Source organism: Amblyraja radiata, chromosome X (genome assembly GCF_010909765.2).
Source record: "Amblyraja radiata isolate CabotCenter1 chromosome X, sAmbRad1.1.pri, whole genome shotgun sequence".
NCBI classification, from domain to species: domain Eukaryota; kingdom Metazoa; phylum Chordata; class Chondrichthyes; order Rajiformes; family Rajidae; genus Amblyraja; species Amblyraja radiata.
This window is the reverse complement of record NC_045999.1, coordinates 2,408,383-2,428,651: the sequence shown is the minus strand read 5'-3', so window position 1 is coordinate 2,428,651 and position 20,269 is coordinate 2,408,383. Positions and strand designations below refer to the sequence as shown.

Below are 20,269 nucleotides of genomic sequence, written 5' to 3'. Positions count from 1 at the left end.
ATAGATGACGTTTCAGGTGGAGACCCTTCTTCAGGCTGATTGTGATGGAGGGGAGGATAGCTAGAACAGAGAAGGGCAGGGTGAAGCCTAGCGAGTGATAGGTGGATACAGGTGGGGGGGGGGGGGGGGGGGGGGGGGTTGATAGGCAGGTAGTCGGACAAAGGCCAGAAATGAAAAGACACAAGTTTTAACATTGATTTTCAAAAGAAAACATGGCTGATTTTGTTTTCCTTTCAGATGCCCCGTTTGTGCGCCTGCTGCCTGCTCGGTATGCTGACGGAGTTTACGAGGTTTTACAGGAACCGGAGTTACCAAATCCCCGCCAGATCAGCAATGTGGCGATGAAAGGAGAATCGGGAATACCGTGTGCCAAAAACCGAACTGTTCTCTTTGTCTACTTTGGTAAGCTGACTTGGAATCCTTGGAACATTTTAGAATTTCAAACATCTATTCAGATTTTTCTTTTGTAAAATAAACTTGATGTCTAAAACATTATCAGGATTCAAATTGAAGCACTTATTGCACCAACAACGGATACTGAAATAGACTTAAATTAAAAGTAATACTAGATTACACCAATAAGCGCATTAACACAAAATGAAGAGCAAAACACAAAGTGCTGGAGTAACTCAGTGGATCTGGCTGCCTTACAGCGCAAGAGCCCGGGTTCGATCCTGACTACTGGTGCTGTCGGTACCGAGTTTGCACGTTCTCCCTGTAACCATGTAGGTTTTCTCCAAATGCGGTTTCCTCCCACACCCCAAAGATGCACAGGTTTGTAGGTTAAAATTGTCGGTAAAAATGGTAAATTATGCCTTATGGATAGTGGAGTCAAGGAGTATGGGGAGAAGGCAGGAACGGGGTACTGATTGTGGATGATCAGCCATGATCACAGTGAATGGTGGTGCTGGCTCAAAGGGCCGAATGGCCTACCCCTGCACCTGTTGTCTATTGTACAATAATACACTAATAATAATAGTAATAGTGTACTAATCGTGCTAATGTTCGGGGGGGAGCTGGTCGTCTTGGACTCGGTGGGCCAAAGGGCTTGTTTCTGCACTGTATCTCTAAACTCTGAAGTATGTTTGATTTTGATTTTGTTTTGTTGAAAGAGATTTTTAATGGAATGTATAAGGTGTGACTCTTGTATCAGTTTCGCTCAGTTACCATGTGCACTTGTTTCTGAATTGGAAGTTGAGACGTCTTACCCACTCCAGACACTTGAGGATAAGAATCCAGGTCTTGTTGCCTCAGAGACTGTTGCCTCTCCTAGCTGAATGTAAAACTCACAGAGCAGTATTTTGGAAATGAATTTACAAAATACTTTTTTTCCAGAGATCGGACAACATTCTGTGTGAAAAAAATATTTTCCCCTCTCACGTTAAACCTATGTCCCTGGTTCTCGATTGCCCTACTCTGAGTGAAGAAGTTGCCCTTCAGGTTCTTAATAAACTATTCCCCTCTCAGGTTGGGGAGGGATTTCTTCAGTCAGAGGGTGGCGAATCCGTGGAATTCTTTGCCACAGGCGGCTGTGGAGGCCAAGTCAATGGATATATTTAAGGCAGAGTTAGATAGATTCTTGATTAGTGCGGGTGTCAGATGTTATGGGGAGAAGGCAGGAGAATGGAGTTGAGAGGGAAAGATAGATCAGCCATGATTGAATGACGGAGTAGACTTGATGGGCCGAATGGCCTAATTCTGCTCCCAGAACTTATGAACTTATGAATTGGCGGTTCCTGGATAATAACAACTGTAATGTTATAAACAGGTGGGTTGATTTTACAATCACCTGCCCGACAGGTAGATATGTCTAAAACAGCGGCGATAATGGTAATACTGCAGTCAGTAGCTGGTGTTGTTCCTGCTTGTATATTTCTTGAAAAAGACACAAAGTGCTGGAGTAACTCAGCGGGTCAGGCAGCATCTGTGGAGAACATGGATAGGTGACGTTTCACAGAGTGCTGGAGTAACTCAGCGGGTCAGGCAGCATCTGTGGAGAACGTGGATAGGTGACGTTTCACAGAGTGCTGGAGTAACTCAGCGGGTCAGGCAGCATCTGTGGAGAACGTGGATAGGTGACGTTTCACAGAGTGCTGGAGTAACTCAGCGGGTCAGGCAGCATCTGTGGAGAACGTGGATAGGTGACGTTTCACAGAGTGCTGGAGTAACTCAGCGGGTCAGGCAGCATCTGTGGAGAACATGGATAGGTGACGTTTCAGTTTGGGACCCTTCTTCAGATTGAAGTAGGGGGGAGAAAGCTGGAAGAGAGATGGAGGGGTGGGACAAATCCTGGCAAGTATTAGGTGGATACAGTTGGAATGGAGGTGGGGGGGGTTAAGTGGCAGGAACAGGGAGGGAGGAGTGAGACAGGGCCTCCAGCAACCCCCATCGGAGGGTGAAAAGGGAACTTCTTCAAAGTAGCTTGAGGAGTAAGAACGAACTGCAGACGCTGGTTTAAATCGAAGGTAGACACAAAATGCTGGAGTAACTCAGCGGGACAGGCAGCATCTCTGGAGAGAAGGAATGGGTGACGTTTCGGGTCGAGACCCTTCTTCAGACTGGTTAGGGATAAGGGAAACGAGAGATATAGGCGATGATGTGGAGGGACAAAGAACAATGAATGAAATATATGTAAAAAAGTAATGATGATAAAGGCAACAGGCCATTGTTAGCTGGTTGTTGGATGAAAACGGGAAGCTGGTGCTACTTGGGTGAGGGAGGGATAGAGAGAGAGGGAATGCCGGGGCTACCTGAAGTTAGAGAAATCAATATTCAGACGACACCCATTCCTTCTCTCCAGTCTTGTTTTTGTTTTGTTTTTTTTTTTTGTTTATTTTATTAGAAGTTAATACAGTACAAAACAGTACAGTGGAACCTAATTTTAGGTGCCAACTATGTCATACCGTAATCCAGTCTATGTACAACCTCTAGTTTTATGTTTTGAGAAGGAAGTAAGCAAGACAAGAAAAATAAAACAATAGAAAGGGGAAAAAGAGGAAAAATAGATGGTAGAGAGTAGAAAAACGTGAAGTGTGTATATATATAAAAAAAAGAAAAAGTGGAAAGTAGAAATAGGAGAGAAGGCCCCTTAAAAGAGAAATTTTCAAATCTGTATTCGGAGATGTAGATCTATCCACGGCATGAACTGAAATCAGCAATCCTTATAGTATCGCTGCATCACATGATTCCAAAAAGTCGATGAAAGGAGACCAGCTCCTTAAGAATTAGTCATATTTATCTATTAGGCGGAGTCTCATTTCTTCAAGGCGTGCTATGCCCATTATATTCCTAATCCACATTTTAACAGTTGGTATGGCTGTATTTTTCCAAAATTTAAGTATCAATTTCTTTCCAATTATTAACCCATAATTTAAAAAAAAAGTTTTGGTCTTTATTTAAATTGATATCTTCTACTATTATTCCAAATATAATCCATTCCGTTTTAGGTTCTATTGTGGACTTGAAAAGCTTTGTAAATATATCAAATATATCGCTCCAAAATGTATTCAACTTTGTACATCCTACAAATGAATGTGTTATATTAGCGTTTTGAAACAAACATCCGGAAGTCTTGTTAACCACAATATTTGTAAATGGTGATTCAGAGGTTTTGTAGACATGTTCTCCTAGATCACTCTCTTCCTTGTAGTGCTTGGTGTTCAACTATATAACATGCATTCAAATGTTGAGCTTGTTCTCTGCAAGTGAATTATCTTTTACTTCTGATAAAGAACGACAAGTTTATTAAAGTCTGGTATAGAATAGAATATAGAATAGAATAGTTTCTTTATTGTCATTGTAACATGAACCATGTACAACAAAATTGTAAAATGTCATCCAGTCAGTGCACCATTCAAACATTTCTAAAAGCTAACGATACATACAAGGTAAATATTTAAAAAAGATAAACAACTAAAATAAATATCATAAAAATAGCACGCATAAACACCCAGCCCTACATCCTTCTGTCGATTTCACAGTCTCTTAGTATGTATCACCCCTGCGTTCCTTGGCGGCTACATTTAGTGCCTTTATAGCAGTGGGGTAAAAACTGTTTTTAAGTCTGTTTGTCCTTGTCCTTGTAGATCTGTACCGTCTGCCTGACGGTAACAGTTCAAACAGGGAGTGTCCGGGGTGGGAAATGTCCTTTATAATACTCTGGGATTTTTTGATGCAGCGGGAACTGTGTAAGTCCTCCAAGGTAAGGAGAGGGCAGCCGACAATCCTCTGGGCGTTGTCAATGGCCCTCTGGAGCGCTTTCCTCTGAGCCGCTGTGCAGCTGGTGTACCATACGCATACACAGTATGTTAGGATGCTCTCAATGGAGCACCGATAAAAGGACAGCAGCAGTCTCTGAGTGATGTTATTCTTCCTGAGCACCCTCAGGAAGTGCAGTCTCTGCTGGACCTTTTTCAGCAGCGCAGAGGTGTTCACGCTCCACGTCAGGTCCTCCTCAATATGGATTCCCAGGAAGCGGAAATCCGCCACGCTCTCCACACAGTCCCCTCCGATAATTAATGGTACCATGTCCGTTTTATTCTTCCTGAAGTCTATTATTATCTCCTTGGTCTTTAAGGTGTTGAGGAGCAGGTTATTTTCTCCACACCACACTGTCAGCTGCTCCACCTCATCCCGGTAGGCGTACTTGTCCCCCCCGGAGATGAGTCCCACCACCGTAGTGTCATCCGCAAATTTGACAATGGTGTTGCTGTGGTGGGCGGGGGTGCAGTCATGTGTGTAGATGGTGTAGAGCAGGGGGCTCAGCACGCAGCCCTGTGGAGAGCCGGTATAGTGGTATAGTGGTTAGGTCACTTCTTCTTCTTCTTCCTTGTGTCTGGCCATCTTCTATATCACGTCCTTCCGGTCCGTCAGTGATTTGATGATTTGATTTGATTTGATTCAACCTTATAGTCATTGCACAAATACGAGTACAGCTACAACAAAATGCAGTTTAGCATCTAATCAGAGTGCAAGGTAGTAAAAATACTGGTTAAAACAATATGTGCAATGTGGATGAATTAAACTAGTACATAGGCAAATAAATATATACAGATAAAAGAGTATAAAGGATAGCAAGCGTCGGGCCTGTGAGTTCAGCAGCGTAATGGTATTTTGGAAAAAGTTGTTCCACAGCCTGCTGGTTGACGGTCGCCTCAGTCAGACACTGTGGTACAGTTTCTGTCGTCAGCATTGCCCGGGGTGCACCAGGTGGAGGCTTCTGCTTGCATCCTGTTAAGTTACTGAACTAATAGGCAAGGCATTGCTTCATTAGAATCATCAGCATTGATTGAATGGCGGAGTAGACGATGGGCCGAATGGCCTAATGATGCTCCGATCACTTAATACCTTATGACCTTATCAAACGTGAAACAATTTGATTTTGTAATAGTCCATGTGGTTCACTAATGTTCTTTGGGTAAGGAGATTAGGTTAATATGAGACTCCAGACTCATGCATGTTCAGTTGCGACCATTGTTGTCAGTGCCATGCACATCCCATGAATAAATACAGACCGTTCTGAACTAGCTCATGATATCAAACATTGTTACATTTCTAATTTAAAGTGGAATACCAACATAACTTCTGCGATGGTGTCAGAACCAGTTCTCCTGGTTCTCTGGCTGATATCCACAAATTGTTATCTTATTGTCAACTGGAAGATATTGCGTGAATAGTTAGAATGTTATTTGCCCTTCCAAAGGTTGCGTGCATGTTTCAGGTGTTTTCCAGATCCGAAACGTCACCCATTCCTTCCCTCCAGAGATGCTGCCTGTCCCGCTGAGTTACTCCAGCATTTTGTGTCTATCTTCGATTTAAACCAGCATCTGCAGTTCTCTCCTACCCAAGTTTCTATCTATCTCTGCCTTAAAAAATCACCAAAACTTAACGTTTCAATGGATCTTCTGAAAAGAATAGCATTTTACACATTTCAACTCGCATGAAATAGACAGTATTGTGTTGATTGGAACTTATTGGTATGACTGTATGGCAAATGAAATTCCTCGTATGTTGCAAAACATACTTGGCTAATAAAGTATTATTATGATTATGAAGACTGCAACATCACACTAACAGCAGGTTAACGTGATTGCATCCACCAGAGTTTTCCGTCTGCTTCAGTTTAGTTCCAGCAACTGCTGACAGCTTCAACAATGCTTTAACCACAAATTATAGACCATAAATGTTCAACATAAATGCTATTTTTGTTACTGTTCTGGGATGAACTCCAAAAAGATAAAATTTGACAACGCCTTAAACCTTAAACCACCTGCAAGATTTTTTAGCTTTTGTTATTTATTGCAAATTTGGAGTCATAGAGTGATACAGTGTGCAAACAGGCCCTTCAGCCCAACTTGCCCAGACTAACCTCTTCTGGTAGCTTGTTCAATAGACAATAGGTGCAGGAGTAGGCCATTCAGCCCTTCGAGCCAGCACCGCCATTCAATGTGATCATGGCTGATCATCCACAATCTGTACCCCGTTCCTGTCTTCTCTCCATACTCCTTGACTCCACTATCCATAAGGCACAATTTACAATTTTTGCCGACAATTTTAACCGACAAACCTGTACATCTTTGGAGTGTGGGAGGAAACCGCATTTGGAGAAAACCCACATGGTTACAGGGAGAACATGCAAACTTCGAGCCAGCACCGCCATCCAATGTGATCATGACTGATCATGGACTGAAACGTCACCCATTCCTTCTCTCCAGAGATGCTGCCTGTCCCGCCGAGTTACTCCAGTCTATCTTCGCTGTAAACCAGCATCTGTAGTTCCTTCCTACATATGCAACCTACCAACATGCACATCTTTGGGACAGAGAGGAAACAGAGAGTGGACCAGCGTCTCCTGCGAGTGTGGGGGCCCAACACACAGACAGTGGAGCACACATAGTCACCAGTTGCCCCAAACACCGGTTGGCCACCGAATGGTGAACGAGACCTGGACCATGACACGTTGGCCTGGCTCGCCTCAACGGAGCTGCAGGTCTAAAAGACATACGACAGAAGAAGAGGAAACTGAACGTGCAAACGCCACACAGACAGCGTCCGTAGTCAGAATTGAACCCCGGTCTCTGGCACTGAGTTCCGTTGACAGTACCACTGTGCCACATAATTTAATGTCCCGATTGGCAATGACGGTACCATTAATGGATCATGAGTTTATCAGGGCAAGAAGCGATGGTTCAGATGACCTGTTTTAGTGTGACCATTCCTTTATTTGAACATCAGTGGTGATAAATTTGCCCATTGTTCCACAAGAAACAATGGAAGTCCATTGACAGTCAATTGAAATATCGTAACAAACTGCAATCAAACTCATTCTTATCCAATATGTCTGCAGAATCATAGCAGCTCTATGCAAGAGGACACCAACGAGTTCCCACTCCCAGTTCCCTTCCCATTGCCCCATTGAAATATTGATCCACCTCAGTTTTTAAATGCCACGAATGAATCGGCTTCAAGTTCGTAAGCACTCAAACATAGCTGCTCATCTAACTCGTTCAAGAAGGAACTGCAGATGCTGGAAAATCGAAGGTAGACAAACTTGCTGGAGAAACTCAGCGGGTGCGGCAGCATCTATGGAGCGAAGGAAATAGGCAACGTTTCGGGACGAAACCCTTACGGGTTTCGACCCGAAACGTTGCCTATTTCCTTCAGGGTTTCGACCCGAAACGTTGCCTATTTCCTTCGCTCCATAGATGCTGCCGCACCCGCTGAGTTTCTCCAGCAAGTTTGTCTACCTGCTCATCTAACATGTGGTTCATCTGCTCTTTGCCATATTATACATCCTCTGTTTCTCTTCGATTTCACCAGCCATGTTATCTTTCTTTGAAAGAGAAATAATAACCCATTATCTGTTATTTGCACTTTATCAGTTTATTTATTCATGTGTGTATATATTTATATTATGGTATATGGACACACTGATCTGTTTTGTAGTAAATGCCTACTATGTTCTGTTGTGCTGAAGCAAAGCAAGAATTTCATTGTCCGAGCAGGGACACATGACAATAAACTCACTTGATTGACTTTCACTTGACTTGACTAAAGAGAATAGAGAGACACAAGAAACAAGAAACAGCAGACGCTGGAATCTTGAGTAGGAAACAAAGGAACTCAGCGGGTCAGGCAGCGTCTCTGGAGGGAATGGGCAGGCGATGTTTCAGGTCGGGATCCTTCTTCAGACTGATCAGAAACATTGTCTGTCCATTCCTTCCACAGTTAATGCCTGACATGTACACTTAGAGTCATACAGTGTGGAAACAAGCCTTTCAGCCCAACTTGCCCACACCGGCCAACATGTCCCAGCTACACTAGTCCCACCTGCTTGCGTTTGGTCCATATCCCTCCAAACCTGTCTTATCCATGTACCTGTCTAACTAACAGTTAGACAGGTACATGGCTGTTAAGATGCTATCCAAACATCCATGTTAGGTACATGGATGTTAGGATGCTATCCTAACATCCTTAAATGCTGGGATAGTCCCAGCCTCAACTACTTCCTCTGGCAGCTTGTTCCATACACCCACCACCCCTTGTGTGAAAAAGTTACCCCTTAGATTCCTATTAAATCTTTCCCTCTTCAACTTAAACCTATGTCCTCTGGTTACCGATTCACCTACTTAGGGCAAGAGACTCTGTGCGTCTACCCGATCTATTATTCTCATGATTTTATAAGTTCCTCCAGAAATTTGTTTTCTGCCACTGAATAGAATATCTTTTTTTACTGAATCTTTTGTGATTATTTTGTTTCTGCTTTATTTGAACCCCTCAGGGCTTCTAGTCTTTGATGAGATTTTGGAGGTGGTTGGAACTGGATGCCCTGCGGAATTTCTAAACATTCGGGTTCCTACTGGGGACGAGATTTTTGACCGCAACAGCACCGGGAAGGTGGAGCTGCCTTTCCTGCGGTCGCGGTGGACAACCAGCTCGGGACAAAGCCCAAACAACCCCCGGCAGCAGGTGAGACAAGAGAAAAAAGCGCGGTGCCAATGTTGATCAAGACTGGAGAAACAGGTCCACTGAGTCCTTGCTGAGCAGTGGCTAGCGATCGCCCGCACACACTGGGGACAATTTACAATATTTTACCGAAGCCAATTTACCTACAAACCTGTGCGTCCATGGAGTGTGGCACAAAACCGGAGCTCCCGGAGAAAACAGGGAGAACGTACAAACTCTGTAAGGACACCACCCTTAGTCAGGATTGAACCCGGGTCTCTGGTGCTGTGAGGCAGCAACTCTATTGCTGAGCCACTGTGCCCCCCTTAAAATGTTACCGGAAATGGATCTTTTCACACAGAGTGTGGTGAATCTCTGGAATTCTCTGCCACAGAAGGTAGTTGAGGCCACAGTTCATTGGCTATATTTAAGAGGGAGTTAGATGTGGCCCTTGTGGCTAAAGGGATCAGGGGGTATGGAGAGAAGGCAGGTACAGGATACTGAGTTGGATGATCAGCCATGATCATATTGAATGGCGGTGCAGGCTCGAAGGGCCGAATGGCCTACTCCTGCACCTATTTTCTATGTTTCTATGTACAGATCTCTAACTTGCATTCTCTCCAATTGATGGACAAAAAATGCTGGAGTATCCATGTTCTCTAGGGATGCTACCTGACCCGCTGACTTACTCCAGCACTTTGTGTCTATCTTTGGTACAAACCAGCATCTGCCGTTCCTTGTTGTACATTCCCTCCAATTGTCTTTCCCCTGACAGGCAGCGTCTCGGGAGAGAAAGGAATGGGTGACGTTTCGGGTCGAGACCCTTCTTCAGACCTTGATCCGAAACGTCGTCTTGTACTCGCTAGAATTTTGAAGATTGAGGGGGGATCTTACAGAAACTTACAAAATTCTTCAGGGGTTGGACAGGCTAGATGCAGGAAGATTGTTCCCGATGTTGGGGAAGTCCAGAACAAGGGGTCACACAGTTTAAGGATAAGGGGGAAATCTTTTAGGACCGAGATGAGAAAAACATTTTTTTTCACACACAGAGAGTGGTGAATCTGTGGAATTCTCTGCCACAGAAGGTAGTTGAGGCCACAGTTCATTGGCTATATTTAAAAGGGAGTTAGATGTGGCCCTTGTGGCTAAAGGGATCAGGGGGTATGGAGAGAAGGCAGGTACAGGATACTGAGTTGGATGATCAGCCATGATCATATTGAATGGCGGTGCAGGCTCAAAGGGCCGAATGGTCTACTCCTGCACCTATTTTCTATGTTTCTATGTCACCTATTCCATTTCTCCAGAGATGCTGCCTGACCCGTTGAGTTACTTCAGCTTTTTGTGCCTGTCCTCCAGCACCTTGTATTTTGATCAAGATTCAAGCATCTGCAGTCCGTAATCTCTCATTACTGGTTCTATTGTACTTGTTTGAGCAGGCATTTAAAGCTTCACCTTTACCTTCCATTTTAACAATGAGATTATGGTGTGAGTTACATCCAATAGCTGGCTGAACCTTTGCCTGCCTTGTAGGAATATGAATTATTGACAATATAATTCTGCTTCTGGGGGGCAAGTAAACGGTGGGTGTGGTGATAGAAAACACTCTCTCGTTGCTCGGGACAAATTAGTTTAAGAAAGAAGGTAGACAAAAGTGCTGGAGAAACTCAGCGGGTGCGGCAGCATCTATAGAGCGAAGGAAATAGGCAACGTTTCGGGCCGAAACCCTTACGGGTTTCGACCCGAAACGTTGCCTATTTCCTTCAGGGTTTCGGCCCGAAACGTTGCCTATTTCCTTCGCTCCATAGATGCTGCTGCACCCGCTGAGTTTCTCCAGTACTTTTGTCTACCTTCGATTTTCCAGCATCTGCAGTTCCTTCTTAAACAGTTTAAGAAAGACCTCTCTATTCACAAAACCTAATGACACAGAACCTTTGTGCGTGATATCTTGCATCCGACTTTGGAATTCTCTGCCACGGAAGGCTGCGGATGCCAAATCGATGGATATTTTTAAGGCAGATAGATAGAAACATAGAAACATCGAAAATGGGTGCAGGAGTAGGCCATTCGGCCCTTCGAGCCTGCACCGCCATTCAATATGATCGTGGCTGATCATCCAACTCAGTATCCTGTACCTGCCTTCTCTCCATACCCCCTTATCCCTTTAGCGACAAGGGCACATCTAACTCCTTCATAAATATGGCCAATGAACTGGCCTCAACTACCCTCTGTGGCAGAGAATTCCACAGATTCACCACTCTCTGTGTAAAAAATGATTTTCTCATCTCGGTCCTAAAAGACTTCCCTCTTATCCTTGAACTGTGACCCCTAGTTCTGGACTTCCCCAACATTGGGAATAATCTTCCTGCATCTAGCCTGTCCAACCCCTTAAGAATTTTGTAAGTTTCTATAAGATCCCCCCTCAATCTTCTAAATTCTAGCGAGTACAAGCCAAGTCTATCCAGTCTTGCTAGATAGATTCTTGATTAGTACGGGTGTCAGGGGTTAGTGGGGAGAAGGCAGGAGAACGGGGATGAGAGGAAGAGATAGATCATCCATGATTGAATGGCAGAGTAGACTCGACGGGCTGAATGGTCAAATTCTGCCCCTAGAACTCATGACTGCCCACCGCCTCCTTTCAGATAAACCACGTCACCACCTGGATCGACGGAAGTTCCATCTACGGATCCTCGCATTCCTGGAGTGATGCTCTGCGCACCTTTTCCGATGGACTTCTGGCCTATGGATCGGACAAACAGATGCCGAGGCAAAGTGTTGGGTTGATTCGCTTGTGGAAGTTTGTAGATCCAGCAACCAAACAAAATGGACTCGAGGGACTTTACGGTAATTAGTTCAGATTCAGATTCAACTTTAATTGTCATTGTCAGTGTACAGTACAGAGACAACGAAATGCCAGGAGACAAAGGGGGCCCATTTCATCAGGGGCCCACTTGATATAGGGGGCCCACTTCATCAGGGGCCCACTTGATATAGGGGGCCCACTTGATATAGGGGGCCCACTTCATCAGGGGCCCACTTGCCATCGGGCAAGCTGACACCCTGGCCAGTCCGCCACTGCTTGTAAGAGCCTTTCTTCTGGGGCATTGGGATACCAAATATTTTAACTCCCAGGTATTTTTAAACCTTCTGTAGACAGGGTTAAAATTGATAATCGATAGCATATGATGAGCGTTTGAAGGCACAGGGCCTGTACTCACTGGAATTTAGAATGATGAGGCAGGATTTCACACAGAGAGTGGTGAATCTGTGGAATTCTCTGCCACAGAAGGTAGTTGAGGCCACAGTTCATTGGCGATATTTAAGAGAGAGTTAGATGTGGCCCTTGTGGCTAAAGGGATCAGGGGGTATGGAGAGAAGGCAGGTACAGGATACTGAGTTGGATGATCAGCCATGATCATATTGAATGGCGGTGCAGGCTCGAAGGGCCAAATGGCCTACTCCTGCACCTATTTTCTATGTTTCTATGTTTCTATCTCATTGAAACTTACCAAACAATGACAGGCTTGGATAGAGTGGATGTGGAGAGGATGTTCCCACTAGTGGGAGAGTCTAGGACCACAGGTCACACTGTCGCCTCAGAATTAAAGGTGGTTCCTTTAGGAAGGAGATGAGGAGGAATTTCTTTAGTCAGAGGGTGGTGAATCTGTGGAATTCATTGCCACAGAAGGCTGTGGAGGCCAGGTCAGTGGGTATTTTAAAAGCAGAGATCGACTAGTTATTAATTAGTACGGGTGTCAAAGGTTAAGGGAGATTGGGGTTGAGAGGGAAAAGATAGATCAGCCACGATTGAATGACGAAGTAGACTTGGTGTGCCGAATGGCCTCATCCTACTACAGTGACTTATGAAGCTATCAGACAGCTATTTTACACAGAGAGTGGTGAATCTGTGGAATTCTCTGCCACAGAAGGTAGTTGAGGTCAGTTCATTGGTTATATTTAAGAGGGAGTTAGATGTGGCCCTTGTGGCTAAAGGGATCAGGGGGTATGGAGAGAAGGCAGGTATGGGATACTGAGTTGGATGATCAGCCATGATCATTGAATGGCGGTGCATGCTCGAAGGGCCGAATGGCCTACTCCTGCACCTATTTTCTATGTTTCTATGTGTATGTTTCTATCAGATTGTTGTGATCTAATTTTGCTCGGCTTGTATCTGGCTAACAGATTTTGGAAACGCAAAAGCAAACGAGAGTCCCTTCCTCAGAGCTCAAAACATCATCTGGTTCCGATACCACAATTACCAAGCATCGCAACTCAAAGCCCAGAACCGCTCGTGGACAGATGAAGAGTTGTTCCAGAACGCAAGGAAAATAGTGATTGCAACCTTCCAGGTAATTATAAACCAAGGAGATCGCCTTCCTGAGATTCGCTCAGATGGTTCCCTGAATGAGGCAGCTGCCAAAGACGGACACAAAGTGCTGGAGTATCTCTGGAGAAAAAGGATGCGTTTCAGGTCAGGACTCTTCTTCAGACCTGACATATTGTTATTCGGTTGTCATATTGTATCTGACATATTGTCAATCGAGATCCCATATATTAGTACCGTTCTAGCAACCATGTTTACAGTGTTTAGCATTATTACTGAGCAATTTAGCCGTTTACGGTTACACAGATATCATAGTGACACAGGTAGTAAACAGGCCCTTCGGCCCATCTTAGCACCTTGAGTATTAGAAAGGCGCTATATAAATCCCATCCATTATTATCTTGTCCATACCCACCATCTAAACTTGACCCGTTTGGCCCATGTCCCTCTAACTCTTTTTTTATCCATATACTTGTTCAAGTGTTTTTTAAACACTGTTATAGTCTGTGGAATTCTCTGCCTCAGAGGGCGGTGGAGGCCGGTTCTCTGGATACTTTCAAGAGAGAGCTAGATAGGGCTCTTAAAAATAGCGGAGTCAGGGGATATGGGGGGAAGGTAGGAACTGATTGGGGATGATCAGCCATGATCACATTGAATGGCGGTGCTGGCTCGAAGGGCCAAATGGCCTACTCCTGCACCTATTGTCTATTGTCTATTGTCTATTACCTGCTTCAACTATCTCCTCTGGTACTTACTTTCTACTAACAACCATCTTTCAATGTGGTGCTCTTCATTTGTCAAGGATTTTAACATTTTAAACAATTTAGACCAGGTCGATGTCCAGTCAGACCGAACATATCTGTAAACTCTATCTACCCAATTCACATTTGGGATCTACAACGTTCATTGAATTTCAGACTTTGGATCCAAACATCTTTGCTTAACTTTGTTTTGAGAGTTTGCACAACTTGCTGCCAGGAACGGTGGCGGAGACAGATGTGATAGTGGTGTTTCATGGGCTTTTTGGCACATGGATATGCAGGGAGCGGTGTGGATATGGATCATGTGCAGACAGAGAGAATGAGTTTAACTTGGCATCATGTTCCCTGTGTGCCAAAAGACCTGTTTCTGTGATGCGTGGCTCCATGTTCTATGTTCGAACTTTGGTGAATGAAATTAACATTAGGTACAGTATAGGATTTAACATTACACAGAAAACAGATTTTGTAAGAAAGAACTGCAGGTGCTGGGTTAAATCAAAGGTAGTCACAAAATGCTGGAGTAACTCAGCAGGACAGGCAGCATCTCTGGAGAGAAGGAATGGGTGACGTTTCGGGTCGAGACCCTTCTCCACCCATTCCTTCTCTCCAGAGATGCTGCCTGTCCCGCTTATATACTCCAGCATTTTGTGTCTATTTTCAATTTAAACCAGCATCTGCAGTTCCTTCCTACTCATAGATGAGCTAATCAGTTTAAAGTCAAGTCAAGTCAAGTCACTTTTATTTCTATAGCACATTAAAAAAACAACTCTCGTTGGCCAAAGTGCTTTACATTGGTGGAGGTACTAACGTTATACAACATTGGTTCATAGATTAAGTACATACATAAATACATACATATAGCCCTCCCTCAGAGGACGTCAAGAAAGGCTTGAGGGTAAAGATGAGTTTTAAGGCGACTTAAATGAGTCGATGGAGGGGGCAGTTCTGATGGGAAGAGGGATGCTGTTCCACAGTCTAGGAGCTGCAACCGCAAAGGTCATTAAACTTGAAAAGGTGTAAAAAAAGATCTACAAGGATGTTACTGGTGCTGGAGGGTTTGTCTTGAGGTCGGACAGGCTGGATCTTTTCTCCCTGGAGCAGCGGAGGCTGATGGGTGACCTTATAGTGGTTTATAAGATGGCGGGGGCCATAGATAAGGTCACCGGTCCATGTTCTCCAGAAATGTTGCCAGAACCGCTGAGTTACTCCAGCATTTTGGCTTTTCTTTGTAGGATATAAAACTCAGACCAGCAAAGGCTTTGTTGTTTGTTTCTTGGGATGAGGGTTGAACTATGAAAAGAGATCGAGTTAGATCAGCTGTGTGTAACTGTGTGCATGTGTGCACCACAATGTAATGAAGAAGAATGAGAGGTGATTTACACCAGTAGTAAGTGGTCTGGCGGGATAGACATCATGAAGCTGCTTGCTACAGCCTGGAGACTTGAAACTGTGGAGCACAAGCTAGGGATAGGGTGTTCAAGAAGGAACGGCAGATGCTGGAAAATCGAAGGTACACAAAAATGCTGGAGAAACTCAGCGGGTGCAGCAGCATCTATGGAGCGAAGGAAGAAGGGTTTCGGCCCGAAACGTTGCCTATTTCCTTTGCTCCAATAATGCTGCTGCACCCGCTGAGTTTCTCCAGCATTTTTGTGTACCTAGGGATAGGGAGCTGGCCCTTTAATACCTACGTGAGGAAGAATTTGTTTATATCGAGGGCTGTGGATTTTTAGAATTCTCAACCTGGGAGTGGAGTAAATATACAATTACTGAGAATTTCCTTGACCCAAAACATCACCTTTTCTCCAGAGATGCAGTCTGACCGGCTGAGTTACTCCAGCTTGTTTTGTCTATAAGAGGTGTGGGCATTGGATGGCAAAGCTGAATGGGTAGAGCATTAGACATATCACCTTTCCTTGCGCTTACATGCTATGTTTTCCTGAAGCTTCAAATTCAAACACAAATGGATGAAAGCAGAAGGAAGCACAAAAGAATAGTGATTTTGTAATCCTTAAGAAGGAACTGCAGATGCTGGAAAATCGAAGGGAGACAAAATGCTGGAGAAACTCAGCGGGTGAGGCAGCATCTATGGAGCGAAGGAAATAGGCAACGTTTCGGGCCGAAAACCCTTCTTCAGACTGATGTGAGGGTCTTTTGTAATTGATTTTGTAATTATGGCTTCAGAGCACAGCAGTGAGGATATTTTCTCCGCAAATTGGCAGGGTTTTATTTTTTACACCGTGCCCAGTTCTGAGAAACATATTAAAGTAATTGAGAGTAGACAAAAATGCTGGAGAAACTCAGTGGGTGAGGCAGCATCTATGGAGCGAAGGAATAGGTGACGTTTCAGGTCGAGACCAGGAAGCATCTATGGACCATCTTCTGGGTCTCAACCCGAAACGTCACCTATTCCTTCGCTCCATAGATGCTGCCTCACCCGCTGAGTTTCTCCAGCATTTTTGTCTACCTTCGATTTTCCAGCATCTGCAGTTCCTTCTTGAACATACAAACTCCATACAGACAGCACCCATTGTCAGGATTGAACCTGAGTCTCTGGCGCTGTGAGGCAGCAACTCTACTGCTGCGCCATTGTGGTATCGTGAGATGTTTTGATTTGGAAATAAGCCAATAAATGTGACATTTTAATTTCAAATTGTATGAGAGTGAGGAAAGATTTGGCAGAGTAGCCATGTCACACGGATTAGTTGAAGTAAAACTATTTACTGTTTTAAATTGCTGTTACATTTGGATAAATATCTGGCATAAGGTTATGGAATGCTGCCAGTGAGATCAATATAGATCTATATTTATCGTAAAACATGGAAACGCATACGGATATAAAAGGAATGGAGGGATATGGGTTATATACAGGTAGGTGGGTGATGGGTTCGACATCAAGTTCGGCATAGACATTGCAGGCTTACGGGCCTGTTCTTGTGCTGTACTGTTCTACGTTGTAACACAGGAGGAGGCCATTCTGCCCCTTGGGACCATGCCAGTTCACAGAGGGGGGCAATCCCATCAGTCCCACTGCCCCATCAGCAGCAATTTACAGAGGCCAATTTACAGAGGCCAATTAACATTAGTAAGCTACATGGCAGCACGGTGGCGCAGCGGTAGAGTTGCTGCCTTACAGCGAATGCAGCCGCCGGAGACCCAGGTTCGATCCCGACTACGGGCGCTGTCTGTATGGAGTTTGTACGTTCTCCCCGTGACCTGCGTGGGCTTTCTCCGAGATCTTCCGTTTCCTCCCACACTCTAAAGACGTACAGGTATGTAGATTAACTGGCTTGGTAAATGTAAAAAAATGGCCCTAGTGTGTGTAGGATAGTGTTAATGTGTGGGGATCGCTGGTCAGCGCGGATCTGGTGGGCAGAAGGGACTGTTTCCGCGCTGTATCTCTAATCTAAACTAAACTAAACTAAAGTAATAACCTTAACAACGTGGAGAAAATATTGTGGAGATTTGGTAAATGATCAAGGGAGTAAAGCGAATTCATTTGTCTGTTGAAAGAGCTAGCATGATGGACCAAGTATCTTCCTTCATTGATTCATGCCAGCTAGGACTCATGCGTTACAGTTTTACCGAGCTGTTTGGATTTTGTGAGATTTCACAGCTCTTCACATTGGGCCAGATTTTGCAATGATGGCTTTCTCATCACGCACTGCCGAGTCTTTTGAGGTACAAGGACCAATTGTTAAGGAACCAGCTAGAGTCCAGGCAGTGAACAAAAAGGAGAAAGGGATTTCGAAACTTGGAGCGAAATAATAAAATCCTCAGCTCCAACAATGCCGAACTACGAGACCACTGTCTCACCACTTTCCACACAATGGCAAATTATTCAGCTGGAATACGAGTTGCGTTTATAAAGCCAGAAACAGAGTGAGAGGCAAATAAATCATGGATCACTGAATAAGAAAGCTGGAACTGCTTTGAATAGTAAAAGAGAATGACGAGAAATCTGAGATTGATGGTGAAAGACCTCAGGCTTGGAACTGAAATGTCCTTTGAATCAAACCCATTTAACCTGTCGGGCAACTCCAAAACAAGACTGATGTTTAAATGCTTCTCTAAATGGCACTGAAACCAATTTAGATCTTTTAATTATTAAGTATACTGTAAAAGCATGAGTAATTATGAAATAGGTGGACACAAAATGCTGAAGCAACACATCGGGTCAGGCAACATCACTGGAGAACAAGTGACGTTTCGGGTTGGGACCTTACCATGGAAGACTGATCTTCTAGCATCAGTCTGAAGATGTGTCTAGACCCGAAACATCACCTCTCTCTGTTCTCCACGGATGCTGCCTGATCCGCTGAGTTACTCCAAGCATTTTGTGTCTTTCCTTGGTAAACCAGCCTCTGCAGTTCGTAAGTTATGGGAGCAGAATTAGGCCATTCGGGCCATCACATCTACTCCGCCATTCATTCATGGCTGATCCAGTTTAAATTCCATTTGGAATATTTTGGAGGACCAAGAAACCAACCAAGAATCCATCTCGCCCACCTAACCCCATTCTCCTGCCTTCTCCCCATAACCGCTGACACCCGTACTAATCAATAATCAGTCAATCTCCGCCTTAAAAATATCCATTAACTTGGGCAAGTTCCCTGTTTCTACATTTATTGGTGGTTAAGGTTATTAATACCAGCGGATATCACTTGAGTGAGGTATGCGCACCCGTTTGACTGGTTTTAAAAATACCATTTAGGTGGATGGTTGCTTTCCATTTTGTCATGAAGAATGAGTCATAAAGAAAGAACACATGAAGTAGGAGCAGGCATATTCCACCAGGCCCTTCAACATGATCATGGATGGTTTGACACTGGCCGCCGCACCTTCCCTCTGCCGGTTCCAAATAGCCTTCACTTCCCTGAGCTTTCAAAAGTGCATCTGTCTCCACTAATATAACCTCCAGGGGGTGGGAAATTGCAACCTTCACGTGGTCCGCCCTGTTTCGACGAATGCAATCAACCCAGCGTGCATAGTCAAATAAGATCAAATAGAACAAGTTGTCCGACAGCTGTAGGCTGTGCACGCCATACGCATGAAGAAGAAGAAGAAGACCTCCAGGGAGCTCTTTTAGAAAGGAGGTGAGGAGGAACTTCTCCACAAAGTGCTGGAGTAACTCAGCGGGTCAGGCAGCATCTCTGGAGAAAATGAATAAGGATAAGGGAAAGGAATATCCATTCCTTCTCTCCAGAGACGCTGTCCGTCTCGCTGAGTTACTTCAGCATTTTGTGTCTATCTTTGATGTAAACCAGCATCTGCACTACACCTTCCTACACAACTAGGCTGAGCATGAACTAGGGAGGAAACACAATCCTCCTGAGGTGAGCAGCTGGATACACTTTCGACATGCGAACTCTGCTGCGATATGATCTCGTACGCTTGGAATAATTTCCTAGTAATAGTTGATCGCAAGCTAGAATTACACCGGTATCTCTTCCATCAATAAAGAGCCCGCATTGAAGGTTGAAGGCGTGGGGTTATGTTGTAACTTTGTTGACACTTTCCATTAATCTTCCAGCGTATCCTGTACTACGAGTGGCTACCTGCCTTCATTGGACAAAATGTGACTCAATATGGAGGTCAGTATGGTCTGGCATCGCCCACACGTTCCACTCAATTGCAGAATATTGTATCTCATGCAGTTCTTGACCCTGACGTTTTCTGTCTTCTGTTTGTGTTTTGCAGGCTACAAGAAATACATTGACCCCAGTATTTCCCCTGAGTTTCAAGCTGCTGCTATTAGAATAATTAACTCCATGATCCCCCCAGGAGTCTACATGAGGTAATTACGTTCTCATTCACAAGCTATAGTAATAGAATTAGGCCATTCGGCCCATCGAGTCTACACCGCCATTCAATCATGGCTGATCTCTGCCTCCTAATCCCATTTTCCTCCCTTCTTCCCATAAGGACACCCATTCTAATCAAGAATGGGTTTCGTTATGGGACTTTATATGCATTTTATCTGCTTATTTATGTGTGTATTGAATTGAACTGCTCTGTAATTTGCTTACAATATTCAGTTGTGCTGCAGCAAGCAAGAATTTCATTGTCCACATGACAATAAACTCTCTTGACTTGACTCTTGACTTGACTTGACTTGAATTTGTCTATCCCAGCCTTAAAAATATCCACTGACTTGGCCCCCACAGCCGTCCGTGGCAATGAGTTCCACTAAAGAAGTTTCTCCTCACCTCCTTTCTAAAAGAGCGCCCTTTAATTCTGAGGCTGT

At 44.3% G+C, this 20,269-nt stretch overlaps 1 protein-coding gene across 1 annotated transcript in view; it reads left to right on the top strand.

Annotated features, from left to right (window-relative positions):
- The window catches only part of LOC116968227 (dual oxidase 2-like), a 59,607-nt gene that overhangs the window by 4,818 nt on the left and 34,520 nt on the right, over positions 1-20,269 (top strand). Inside the window, exons 4-9 of the mRNA XM_033014905.1 lie at positions 238-402; positions 8,780-8,967; positions 11,583-11,784; positions 13,123-13,289; positions 19,556-19,616; positions 19,723-19,819. Coding sequence (XP_032870796.1) covers positions 238-402; positions 8,780-8,967; positions 11,583-11,784; positions 13,123-13,289; positions 19,556-19,616; positions 19,723-19,819 — 880 coding nt within the window. The remainder of the gene's footprint in view (positions 1-237; positions 403-8,779; positions 8,968-11,582; positions 11,785-13,122; positions 13,290-19,555; positions 19,617-19,722; positions 19,820-20,269) is intronic.